Raw genomic sequence first — 13902 nt, 5'->3', positions numbered from 1 at the left:
ATGACAATCCACCACTCTGTACCATACCATCACAAAGTTAGTCATGGCTTCATATGACCCCAGTAGGGTGCCCCTAGAACAACAGCAGGATTATTGGTGCCAGTCCTAATTCACCACATTGCATAAGTTAATTGTACTATATGGTAATATGCATGCATGTGGGGAATTGCCAGACCACCAAAGTCAACTGGCACCCTCAATGTTTCCCTGGCAAGTCTTGGTGGGCCAGAGCCCAATAGAAACAGAGTTTCATTGTTGCATACTGCATAGTGGGAAAAATATTATGGGCATCAAATGTAGACACCTCCCTGTGGATCACTACCCACAAATACACAAACTGTTCTACATTCATCAGGTTAGAGGACTAGGAGATCTGGGTGGTGTCAATGCTGTCTACTAAAGAAAGAGGCACCTTATGCCAGTTGACTAAAGGTCCTGAGTATCAACCATCACCTTTAGCAGAGTCTCTAGGGAGTTGGTCCTGGTCAGCAAGCTACACTAATTTTGCAATCCCTTTAAAGACAACCTGTCAGGGAAGTTTGGGACACTTAACTAACCACAGGTCCTTTTGGACCTGGGGTTTAGAGTCCTAAATTGCCCTTTAGTTTTTCCCTAAAAAACTTGCATACTTACTTCAGTCCAGAACTCATGGCGCCTGCACAGTCATACAATGAAGCCGGTGTACTACACCCTAGCTTCACTGGGATGTGTGCCTGAGGGTACAACGCTTATGCAGCGAAGCTCCGACTTCATTGAATTACTTTGCAGGAGCGGGAAGCACCAGAGATGGATGTGATAGGTCTCATCACACTCATCTCTAAGTAAGTATAGAGAGACCTAAAACAGGGTGATTTGGGACACTACATCACTAGTCCATAAGGACCTATGGGTGGTTTAGTGTCTAAAATTGCCTTTAACTTTTTACACAAAATGTTTAGATTTTTCGGAGAAAGGTGTGACTTGTTCTACTTATCTAATGTATTTTCTTATAACAGTTTAAGTGTAAATGCTTCTGCTATAAATAAGGATCCTTTTGGTATAAGCTGAGCTGATTTTGCCCATTGTACACTGTTTAATACTGCCATTTGATATTTCACATCAGATGTTTTACATCTTTACTCTCATATCAGCTGGATAAACGTGACCTGAATAAGGTGAATGAGCTATGTTTATTTCTGGATTCGTATCCTTTTCCAGCTTTCAGCTTTCAAAGACATTTTATCTCCTTCTTAGAAAATAATCTGCCAACGAACAATTGCTTATTTTGTCATTACATAATGGGATTGTTCCACTAGATCAAAAAAGAAAATCTATGGATTAGTGGATTAGTTGTTAGATATATTGGGCAGTGAGCGCTTCTAAACACAAATTTCAGAATGAACTCATCTACTTCCAGGCAACATTTTCTTCTCCAGCCATTTTGGGAATACATCCTTACAGAATTTGCTGGTCCAGTAAATAGTCCTGTTTTCCCAGTCTTGCTTGCATTTTCTGGATATCTGTGCTTCAGTTTGCCATTTGCCGTTATAGACATGCTGGGAGATCGATGCCAATTTTTTTATCAATATAAAATTCAGAAGAACAGAAGACCGACAATAAATATGATGATTTTCTGTCTTTGGAAAGCTGTGTGTAACCATGTGATATATGTCTTTCCAAATGTGTTTCTGAATTGGCTGTGGATGCCACCTGTACCTTTGCCAGTAAGTGCTCCTTCAGTTTTTACTCTTCTAGGAGAGGTCTTAGGATGTCTGCTTTTGTTTGACTTCCAATATTTTATATGGCATTTTCTGCACCATAAAAACCACTGGCTATACAAAAGGGTCCACGCTGTTCACCATGAGTATGTTGCACCATTTTCGTGGTCTAGCCAGCACCTAAGTGGCTTTGAGTTGATGGCCGTTGGCTTTTGGAGCACTATAAATCCCAACCGATTAGGATGTCATCCATTAACATCATGGATCTGTAACCTGCTTAGTGTTTGGATGTCTGTTGATGATCACATAGGATACAGTTTTCCCTGGTCCCTTCACCATATATTCCCCCTTGGCTTATATGGGGGGGCTCTAGCCCATGACTTGCATCATCAGAAACCAGGAACAAACTTTGCCCCATTTTTTCGACACTGGGACTTAATTTGTGGAACTGCTTCCTCTCTTGGTGAACTTTCATTATAAAAACAAAGGTTGCTTTATTTATTTATTTTGTGTATTTAGCCTGTATTAGCCTTTACGAGTAGACCAAAAGGAAACTTGTACACTTAGGATGTGATCTTATGAATGTGCTTTTACATTAATAAATATTCCTCTGTGGATTTCATTCAGATCCTCCCACACAGATGGATACAGTATCATCTGTGCAATCTAGTGCTGTGTTCTCACATCCTATTCAGGTCAGTATGTGATTCTTAACTGTTATTATTATCACATTAAGTGAATATTTATTCTATACAGTATAAAATAGCTTTTTTAATAACACAAATCATTCATACTGCACTGGAAAATAGAAGGTTAGGTAATGTCTTTCGTAGATAAGTAGCTGTCTCAGACAGTTCGGATCACTGCTGATGTGGACTTTGCCTGATGTGGTTTTTTTTAGTAAATGGTTGTGTTCCCCCTAATATAACAATGTATACAAGCATCTTATATGATAAATTAGTGAACTGATAACTAGGTGTTTGCTGGTTGAGGTGTGCCCCTGGTATAGTCTAGCATTGTCAGTGTTGTCACACTGTGTGGGATGCTCCCCTATGATAATGGTAACACATGACAAATGTGTAAAATAACTACTTTTCTAACATAATTAAGCAGAGGGCATGTCAATTTTTATGAGTAAATTGACAAATGGGTGTTAAGATTTTTGTTAAAGGAATATATCTGCTACGACTGGTGGTACGACTGTTTAGACAATGTATGACTGTGCAGGGATACACCAGCAACTGTTAAAGGAACACTCCAGTCAAAGCTAATTTAGTGAATAATGCAGAGTCTAGAGTCATGCTCCTCCCATCACTCCCAATGTATAATTCAATGAAATGGCTGTGACTGGAGTGTTCCTTTAACTGTTGTTGACTTACTTATAAATTGGTAGGAGGAATAACAGAGGGACATTACACCATACATTTCATAGGCAGGATGCAGGAAAGGTACCATACATAAACCAATGCTGCCAAAAACACAGCATTAAATGAGAAAATAATTCAGTAAACTCATGTCTGGAAGTGATGTTTTTTTTTACTAATCATAGTTTGTAGAATACATCATTTGTGTATTTAAATTTCACACAATATATTTCTTACACTGAAGTCTACAGTACAAAGTCCTGTTGCAGTGCTCAGTTTCAGCAGGTAAATAATTCAATGGTAATATAATACTACTTTTTTTACACTACTTCATGTCAATAGGATTAAACCTCTATTTTGTTAGGAATGACAATTACTACAGATGCAAATATTTTTAATGGATGTGCGTTTTATCACACATGCGATGCCACTAACATGTTTCCGTGCTTTAACTATATGCCGTTGATTGTCCATTGTGGTCCCTTTAAAGCAGTCACATTATCCTCCTGGATCCAGGCTGTGTTGTCAGGGAGCTGGAAAGGGTCTGAATTGTTGGGTTTGTGAAAGCTGCTGAATGGGAGGGGGAGTCAGCTCAGCGCCATCCAAATGAATAATAAAAAGGAAGATCTTAGGCAGCATTTCCCTTGAAGATTATAGCTTAGCTGGTTCTGATGATGGAAGCCTTCTCCTGCCTGTCCCATGTTTTGGACACATACCTTCAGAGCAAACTACTTCTGCAGCCATTGTGGGACTACCTGCAGCTTCATTTTTCTGATACTCTTAGGTCTCCACTCTTTCCTGTAGTCCTTACTGTATCATGCTACCTTGTCTTTTGCATACCTTACCTTCTATTCAACATCATGGGCAGAAGGTGGCCTTTTATTCACAAGTATAAGATCCAACAGGACAGAAATCCAACTGGACCAATGATTCTACATTGCCTCGGAGTGACTCTATACAACCACATGTTCTTTATCTTCCCAGCTTCTGTTGCCCAGTGGTACTGGAGACCTCCATGCCCATTGCCAGAAGATGCTCCAAGCATTTTGGATGTAGTGTTTGGCGTGATGGCAAGCCTTCTTTTATTTGACTTTCAGTATTTTATCTGGCACATGATCCATCACAGGAACAGGTGGCTGTACAAAACATTTCATGCCATTCATCATGAATACATGGCTCCTTTTTCCTTAGCCACGCAGTGTCTTGGGGGCTGGGAACTGGTGACTGTTGGATTCTGGACCACAATAAACCCTATAATCTTCAGGTGCCATATTCTCACAACCTGGATATTTATGGTCTTTCATGTGTATGTCTCTGTAGAAGACCACTGTGGTTATGATTTCCCCTGGTCCACTTCACGCTTGATACCTTTTGGGATATATGGGGGGCCAATAAAGCATGATTTACACCACCAAAAACCCATGAGCAACTATGCCCCCCACTTTACACATTGGGACAAAATCTTTGGCACGCATGCTGACTTCTATCCTGTCAAGGGTATACTGGAGGTTGCTATGCCTAATAAAACTTGTTGTGCTAGTAAAAAGGAGGATAACCTTTATGATGAAAGTGTCCCGCCAACAAATAGGGTTGCTGAAGAAAGGAGAATTTAAACTATACACCATGTACAGAGAGCTACACAATTCTATATTTGATACTAATGTGTTTATTGCTATTTTTCAGTGAGTATTTTTCAGGTTGTAAATGAGAACATGTGTATTTTGTAACACTGGGGTGATCATTTATGATAAATTGAGTTTTCAATATATCAGAAACAAAGACTTACAATGTGGTTCAGGTTTTTGGCTACTGATCAGCTCGAACAGTGTGTGAATTTTCTGTTGCGGTCCTACACTGCTTTTATCTTTTCAGTGACCTATAGAAGGGATGCAAGAAAACAAGTGTTGATTTGTGGTTTTTCAGGCATATCTATATGAACAGCTAAATAATATTATGTGTGAATAATGTCATAAATATTTTCATTGCCAAACATCATGATGACCACAATAGTAAATGTGATTGTAAAGAAATATACGCAATGAATACGCAATGAAAGAGTCTGTTCTTACCAATAGAAACTTCCTTAATCAGTGAGGACACAGAATTTTTCTTGTTTCTTTTGTGGTGTTACAATATTACATTATCTTTTAGAAAAAAACATGTAAGTTAATATCTGGGATTGTTCACATTGTACAAACAGTACAGTGAATATATACACCTTCCTAATGAGTATTGTTGTAACAAAAATTACAACACTCAGTTGTTCAGGGATATATAGTGTCAAGTAAAACATTTTTCAACAAATAAAATACTATAACTGGTAAAAGCATTGCATCCATGTGTAAATGAGAAGTATTAAGTTTCATAGCCAAAGTTAAATAGCAGCGCCAAAGTACACCCAAATGTAATTGTGTATCTGCTACAGTGACTAACAGGGACAGTGGTTACATGTTCTCCTTTAATCAGTGAAGTATAATAATCCTGCAGCATGTTCCAAAATATGCAATATTTTTTTTCTTGTATTGAAAAACACATTACACAGAGAATATGATGTCTCTGTGCTGACTACTAACCGAAACAGCTGTTTGATGTAATTGGATATTACTTTATGTACAGTCTACACGCTACTATAAAACAGGAACTTTATTTTCAATTAAGAAAAATGTACAGTATGTACAGTATATGCATGTTGTATTTATAATAATTTTACAGTCTGAAAATATGAATCTGCCTGTCAGCAAAGTTCATGAAAGGCCTTATACAATTTGGGTTTGTTTAGGTACGTATCTTAAAACTTGATTGTGATCAAACAATAAGTCTACATAAATAGGGGGAAATTTGTGGACATAGTAGTTTAACCCCTTTTTCACCGGGGCATTTTTAATGAATTTTCATATTTAATGGTCTAAGGGTTATTATTTTTTTTTTTGTGCAATAACTTATACATTTGTGCACTATTTTTTTTGTGACACATAAGGATAGTTCAAAATTTTAAAGGACCTTTTTTAATTTTTATTTTTTGGGGGTATAATATTGCAAAAACCGAAGAAAAAGATTATTTTTTTTGGAATGTATAGTAAATATTTTTCCGTTTTCAAATTAACTCAAAATGACCATTATAAATTAATTCCCCAGTGTGTGACGGTCATTTTGATATATAATATGTAAAGTCTATAGTGTAAAGAGGGATTGTTTTTTATTTTATTGGGGAATATCAATGTTTATGTGTATATATTTATTAGAATGTTATGTGTGAATGTTTTTTTTTTAACTTTATATGTCCCACATGAGGACATAAAAGACCCCTGGGGTACATTTCCACAGTTTTTTATTTTTTTCCATTTACAAGTTACAGAGGGAAACGACCACCCGTGGGGGGAAATGTCTGATCAAAGCTGTACTGTGTATGATTAGACCCAGCAGCTCTGATTAACTATTGACAGCACTGGCTACTGCATTCACTGTATAGCGCTATGCAGTGAAGAAAGGAGAAGGTAGAAGCGATTATTAACTGCTTCTGCCTTCTCCCAAGGGTCTCTGGCTGCACCAGTCCTGTGATAAGCGTGGGAGCAGGACAAACTTCAGCAATGTCTAAAGACGTCGGGATCAGCGCCTGCAGATGGCTAAAGCCAGTGGGCAGTCAGGGACGAGTTAAAGCAATTGTCCACTTTCAGCAAATAAATGTTAGGTATTATGAAAAGTTATACAATTTTCTTAAATACTTTCTGAATCAATTTGTCACGCCTTTTAGATCTCTGCTTGCTGTCTATATTCTATAGGAAGTCTCATTGTTTACTTTTTGTGGATAAAAGCCAGTCAATGGTCATGTGATGTCACACAGGTGCATGGCTCATTATATCACAGAGAATAAATAGAGCTGTTTGTTATGAGGAACTGTGCACCTGTGTAAAATTACATGACCTGGGACCAGTGCTTATCTACAGGAAGTAAGCAACAAAGCTACTTTTTGAATGACAGGAAGCAGAGATCTAGAAAATAATGAGGAATTGATACAGAATTGTAAAATTTATTTGCGAAGTTGCAAAACCCCATAACTAATTAATAAAGATTTTTTGTTTTATTTGGGGCGCGTTCACACGTTCCGCTAGCGTCGCGTTATGGGGCGATTAATAACCCGATCGCATGCGTTTCTCTGGAAACGCATATGCGATCGCCCCAAACTCCGCCCCCGGTGCGCTAGCGTCGCGTTATCAAAGCGGCGCTAGCGGAACGCGTGAACATGCCCTTGGGGTTAACATTACAAAACTGTTGCAACGTAGGTAAGTTATTTTTATTTAATTTTTACCACAAAAAAGAATATCATAAATTAATTCCCTACTGTGTTATGGCCATTCTAATATATAATATTATTGGTCTTGCGGCCCCCATGCACTACGGAGCAAGCAAAGGAAGTTAAAAAAACCTGCTTTTGTCTTATCTTCAGGGTCTCTGGTTGTTAGGGACCCAATCTGAGAATCTGCAGGAATTCCACAAATGTTGCTGCAGCATTAGGACACACACCTAATCTAAAAGTGGCCATCTAAAAGTGGTCAGTATCAGGTTAATACAAAAACTGTAATATGTTGGAACATGTATGGAGGTGCTGTAGAAAATTTTAGAATGGGGGTAGGTTGGGTATTTTTTCACATTTATGTTATGCCAAAGACAATTTCATATAGAAAGTAGAAAGAGGTATGTTTTAAAGGAGCATTTCAGTGTTTTTTAACTTCATTGCTCATCCCAATGATAGGTTGTCAATTCTCACCTTGAACACAGGTCAAACCTTAATAAAGATTATAACTTTGGAAAGTTTGGGTCTGGAGGACCAAAACATTATTAGTGACAATTATTTAAATGCTTATTGCATACAATTATCATGGAATATGCACATGCATTCCCTTGTTAAATATCCACCAATAAAACAGGATGATTCTAAGAATTTTATACCAAATGTACTTTCTTATAAATGATAATCATGTAGATGTTAATGGTGATGGATTATTCTGCACAATTTATTGATAAAAGTAATTGTGTGTGCTGATGTCCATTCAGTTTTCTTGGCTAATAAATACTTTTCAGATTGATATGAGAAAACTCAGTTTTTTTAAGATGCCATTTAAAATGGAAAAATACTAAGAATGGAGATGTTTAGGTCAGAGCAGTGCTGGAAAGATATTGGCCTACCCAATATTTCAGGTCCTACTAGTACTAGTGTCATACAGAAAAACATGGGCTTTCTAAGCCAGGCTGGTCAAAAGTCATTATAAGGCCCCTAAAGCAACAGGCATACTGCTGGACAAGAAACTTAATGGTTTTTCCAAGTGTGGGACATTGATGTAGAACCTTCATCATCAATGTGACAGGTAAGGCTTTCATTATAAGGGACTACATTAACTGTAAAAGAGTAATATAAAAAGCCCTATGTAAGTGTGGCTTAGAATATGTATGCAATACTTACAGGGAACTCTATAGGAAATAGGAGATTGCCTAGGTGACAACACCCACAAAAGGGGTGGTAACTGGGAACAACTGCTCCCAAAGGGTTAAATGAACAATTACACTTTGCCTTTTTTTTGTAATGTATCCTTTATGGCAGTGGTGACGAACCTATGGCACGGGTGCCACTCGGAGCCATTTCTGTGGGCACTCAGACCATTGCCCCAGTTCACCAAATATGACCAAATCCACCAAATCTTCCTGCAGTCCCAGGCAACTTAAGAGATGCTGCTCTAAATGCTATTTCAAAGTGACACTTCATTGGCTGTTTGGAACTGCAGGAAAAGTGAGAAGGTGTTGACAGAACGGCAATATCTTTGGAGGTCTTCCTGCTGGACCCACCATTCTTCCTCTATAGAGAGACCCTGGAGAGAAGCTATAATGAGAGTATGAATTTGCCCTCCTTCTTTCAATTGTATTGGTGGCCTCAGGGGGCTGATACGATTGAAAGAAGTAGAAGAACAGGTAGCAATAAGTTACTGCTTAAAAAGCCATGTAGGCACTTCACGCTAAATAAGTGGATTTAGCTTGTAGTTTGAGCACTTGGTCTCTAAAAGGTTCACCATCGCTGCTTTATGGGGTGTCCTCTGTACATGTTTCAAATCAATACTATACTATACTACTATTATTCAGAATTGGCTTCATTACCCTCCACTACATATATATATATATTCCAGTGGCAGTTAAGCTACACATATTTGGTGTACCTCTTATATACCTATAGGCACACATACCCTCCTGATATATTTTGATGGCAGACCTGCCAAAAACCACACTGTTCTGAATTGAGCTGTTTGCAGTCATAGAACAACAATTTGGATAGTAAGTTCTGTAACTTACCGTACCTTCAATATTTACCATTAGGGTATCAGCAGGAAGCCCCGCTGTATTTGTTTAAGGTGTTATAAACCCACTGGTGAGGTTCAGTATGAGACACAACCTCTTAATCCATGTTCACACGTGGCGTTTGCATTGCCTTTAGAAAACAAGCCAAATCCCCCAAATCCATAGAAAAGCATGCAAACAATAATGAACACCTACTGTCTTACATTGTTTAAATGCAAAACACTGGATGCTGGTTACCAATTACATGCGTCTCACTGAAAACGCGGATGCGATCAGGCAGAGCCCCACCACGGGCATATGAATTGTGTTTGTAAATGCAATGCAAGTGCTACTTGTGACTGCCATCTCATATTTTGGCCACCTCTCATATCATGGCCCTCTATACTCTCTCTCATATTTTGGCCCCTCTCATCCCCTCCTTATATTGTGGTTCCTCATCTCCATATATTGTGGAAACCCTCTAATCTCTCCCTCTTATTGTTGCCACCTCTCATCTCCTCTAATGGACCCCCTAATCTGCCCCTTATTTTTGGCCCCCTCTCATCTTCCCCTCTTATTGTGGCACCCTCTCATCTTCCCCTATTATTGTGGCCCCCTCTCATCTCATGGCCCTCCAATTCCCCCCTCATTTGTGGCCCCTCTAATCTCTTCCCTCTTATAGTACCCACTATTTTTGTGGCTCTCCATATCTCCCCCCTTTAAGTGTGCCCTCCATCTCCTCTACAGTTTAATTAAAACATAACAAATACTCAGCTTTTTTACATTCCCCAGTAGCTCTCCTCTCTTCTTTCTTCTCTGCTGCTGTATGTAGCTATTATAATAATAATCTTTATTATTCAAATCGCTTTACAAATCATAGGGGACATATACAAATATAATATTACATTACAGAGTACAAACAGTCATATGGAACAATAGGAGTGATGGCCCTGCTCGAAAAAGCTTGCAGTCTATGAGGATGAGGGTGTTGACACAAGAGGAAAAAGAGCTTGTATAATGGTCCAGTCATTATTTATAGAGCCCCACCCCCGGGCATTTGAATTGTGTTTGTAAATGCAATGCAAGTGCTACTTGTGACTGCCATCTCATATTTTGGCCACCTCTCATATCATGGCCCTCTATACTCTGTCTCATATTTTGGCCCCTCTCATCTTCTCCTTATATTGTGGTTCCTCATCTCCCTATATTGTGGAAACCCTCTAATCTCTCCCTCTTATTGTTGCCACCTCTCATCTCCTCTAATGGACCCCCTAATCTGCCCCTTATTTTTGGCCCCCTCTCATCTTCCCCTATTATTGTGGCCCCCTCTCATCTCATGGCCCTCCAATTCCCCTCTCATTTGTGGCCCCTCTAATCTCTTCCCACTTATAGTACACACTATTTTTGTGGCTCCCCATATCTCCCCCCTTTAAGTCTGCCCTCCATCTCCTCTTTACAGTTTAATTATAACATAACAAATACTCAGCTTTTTTACATTCCCCAGTAGCTCTCCTCTCTTCTTTCTTCTCTGCTGCTGTATGTAGCTGTTATAATAATAATCTTTGTTTATATAGCGCCATCAAATCGCTTTACAAATCATAGGGGACATATACAAATATAATATTACATTACAGAGTACAAACAGTCATATGGAACAATAGGAGTGAGGGCCCTGCTCGCAAGAGCTTGCAGTCTATGAGGATGAGGGTGTTGACACAAGAGGAAAAAGAGCTTGTATAATGGTCCAGTCATTATTTATAAGGGAACAATATAAAATAATTTAATAAATAAAAATTCTGCTGCTTGAACCAGCCATCAGCTGCAATCTTATTTACAGGGTCCAAGGTGAAAAAAGACTGCAGAGAAGCCTGGATCTTGGTATATGTCTGCTGTTTGCTGGATAACAGACAGGAGATAGGACATAGGATGGATTAGTAAAGGGAGAGTTGACATTTAATTTAGCAAGTATGATAGGTCTGCCTAAAGAGATGGGTTTTAAAAGCATGTGTGAAGATTTGGAGGGTGGGTATTAGTCTGAGAGTCCGGGGAAGGGCTTTCCAGGAAATTTGAGCAATTCAGGAGAAGTCCCGGAGATGTGCATGGGGGGTTCGAATTAAGGTAGAGATTAATCAAATATCACTGGCAGATTAAAGAGCACGGGAAGGGCGATAGACTGAGATGAGAGAAGAGAGATAGGGAGGTGAAGCATTATTAAGAGCTTTGTGGATGAGGGTTAATATTTTGAAGTGAATACGGAAGGAGACAGGCAGCCAGTGCAGTGATTGGCACAAACTGGAGGCATCCATGTAGCGTTTGGTCTGAAAGACGAGCCTGGCTGCTGCATTAAGAATAGATTGTAGAGGATAGAGTTTAGTGAGTGGAAGACAAATCAGTAGGGAGATATAGTAGTCTAGTCAAGAGTGAATAAGTGCAACAGTTAGCATTTTAGAAGTTTCAATTCTCAGAAATAGTCGGATTCTGGAGGTGTTTCTGAGATGCATGCGGCAAGAGTGAGCAATAGATTGAATATACATTGAAAAAGAGAGGTCAGAGTCCAGCACAACCCCAAGACAGTGGGCCTGCTGCCTCGGTGCTATAGTAATTCCACATACCGAGATGGAGAGGTCAAAGTTAGGTAAGTTAGTAGATGGTGGAAAGAAGTTCAGTCTTAGAAAGATTAAGTTGGGTGATGTTACATGCAGAAGTATATAGCTGGGTGTCATCAGCATAGAGATGATACTGGAAACCAAATCTGCTGATGGTTTGTCCAATGGGGGCAGTATAGAGAGAGAAGAGAAGAGGACCTAAAACTGAGCCCTGAGGAACCCCGACACTGAGAGGAAGATGAGAAGAGAAAGATCCAGAAAAGTTGACGCTGAAAGTGCGGTCAGAGAGATAGGAAGAAAACCAAGAGAGTGCAGTGTCCTTTAGACCAATGGAGCGAAGCATCCTGAGGAGGAGCTGGTGGTCCACAGTATTGAATGCAGCCGATAGATCCAAAAGAATGAGGAGCGAATAGTCACCTTTGGATTTAGCAGTGAGGAGATCATTAGATACTTTAGAAAAAGCAGTTTCAGTGGAGTGCATAGAGCAGAAACCAGATTGTAGGGGGTCAAGGAGGGAGTTAGCTGAGAGATAGCGGATCAGTCGAGAATAGGCCGGGCGTTTGGAGATGAAAGGGAGGTTAAAAACTGGTCTGTAGTTAGTAGCATTGGATAGGTCCACTGAAGGTTTCTTTAGTAAGGGGGTAACAACATGCTTGAAAGAAGAGGGGACGACACCAGAAGAGAGAGGTTGAAGATTTGAATGAGGTGAGAAGTGACTTCTGGGGAGAGAGACTGTACGAGATGTGAGGGGATGGGGTTACTGATGCAGGTAGTGGGTCGAGCAGAGGAAAGGAGCCTGGACAGTTATTCTTCTGTGACTGGCTCAAAGGAAGAGAGTGATCAAGTTACGGTACTGGAGGGAGGGGGATTAGTGGGGTGAGTGGATTGAGAAATTATTTAGTGACGAATGCAATCAATTTTATCCTTAAAGTAGGTGACCAGATCTCCAGGGCCATGGTCTGTGACAGGTGGCTGCACCTTTGGTGTTAGTAAGGAGTGAAGAGTATCAAAGAGCCTTTTAGGGTTGTTAGAGAGAGACAATATTAGATTAGTAAAATAGACCTGTTTAGCAAGGTGAAGGGCAGAGTTATAGGTTTTTAGCAAAAGTTTGAAATGTAAAAAGTCTGCAGATGTGCACGATTTTCTCCACAGACGTTCGGCAATCCTGGAGCACTGCCAAAGGAAACAAGTTTGTTCGGTGGGCCAAGTTTGCATGCGTCTGTGTTAAAAATTTCGGATAGTGAGTGGTGCCATCTAGCGTGCTTCTGACAGTATGATTATAGTGGTTAGTAGCCAGATTTGGACTGTAAGGTTTCTGGTGAGCATCTATTGCACGTGGGTTTTGGTATGGGCGATGAGTGATAGGATTCAGAGAAGGTGAAGGATTATTGAAAGTAAAAGAAAGGAGGTGATGGTCTGAAAGTGGAAAGGAAGAATTGGTAAAATTAGATATTGAAGAAAGTTGGGAGAAGACCAAGTCAAGGATGTTTTCCTCATTATGAGTGGGAGAATTAGTTGACTTGACTTGAGAAGTACTTAGTACTAAGAGCTGAGAGGCAGAAGGGGAAATGTGAGTGTTAATTGGGATGTTGAAGTCTCCCATGATGATGGTTGGAATGTCACAGGATAGAAAGTGAGAGAGCCAAGAGGTGAAGTGGACAAGGAACTGATAGGGTGAGCCCGGAGGACAGTATACTACAGCCACACAAAGAGAGAATGGGAGGAAAAGTCTGAGGGTGTGAACCTCAAAAGATGGGAAAGTAAGAGAGGGTACAGGAAGAATTACCTGGAAAGTGCATTGTGTAGAGTGGAGTATGCCTCTCTATTATGCAGGAAGGATGGTGAAGTGATATGTGATATTGTGCCTGCCTTCCTGCTGCACATAGCGGCAGATACACTCAATGGGAAAGATTT

General features: G+C 39.7%; 2 protein-coding genes across 2 annotated transcripts; both read left to right on the top strand.

Annotated features, from left to right (window-relative positions):
* Positions 1-1376: 1376 nt before the first annotated feature.
* LOC140128473 (cholesterol 25-hydroxylase-like protein 1, member 1) lies at positions 1377-2328 on the top strand. The gene has a single exon (XM_072150177.1). The coding sequence runs from the start codon at positions 1377-1379 to the stop codon at positions 2175-2177; it is 801 nt and encodes a 266-aa protein (XP_072006278.1). The 3' UTR covers positions 2178-2328.
* A 1384-nt stretch (positions 2329-3712) lies between these two features.
* On the top strand, positions 3713-8117 carry LOC140127249 (cholesterol 25-hydroxylase-like protein 1, member 2). The gene has a single exon (XM_072147691.1). The coding sequence runs from the start codon at positions 3733-3735 to the stop codon at positions 4672-4674; it is 942 nt and encodes a 313-aa protein (XP_072003792.1). The 5' UTR covers positions 3713-3732; the 3' UTR covers positions 4675-8117.
* Positions 8118-13902: the final 5785 nt, after the last annotated feature.

The sequence above is a fragment of the Engystomops pustulosus genome, chromosome 4 (genome assembly GCF_040894005.1).
Source record: "Engystomops pustulosus chromosome 4, aEngPut4.maternal, whole genome shotgun sequence".
Classification (NCBI taxonomy): domain Eukaryota; kingdom Metazoa; phylum Chordata; class Amphibia; order Anura; family Leptodactylidae; genus Engystomops; species Engystomops pustulosus.
The sequence above is the reverse complement of the archived record's forward strand: the minus strand, read 5'-3'. Positions and strand labels throughout refer to the sequence as shown.

Excerpts from the sequence above, each read along its gene's own strand:
- LOC140128473 (XM_072150177.1), top strand. The coding sequence starts at position 1,377 with ATGAACTCATCTACTTCCAGGCAACATTTTCTTCTCCAGCCATTTTGG.
- LOC140127249 (XM_072147691.1), top strand. The coding sequence starts at position 3,733 with ATGATGGAAGCCTTCTCCTGCCTGTCCCATGTTTTGGACACATACCTT.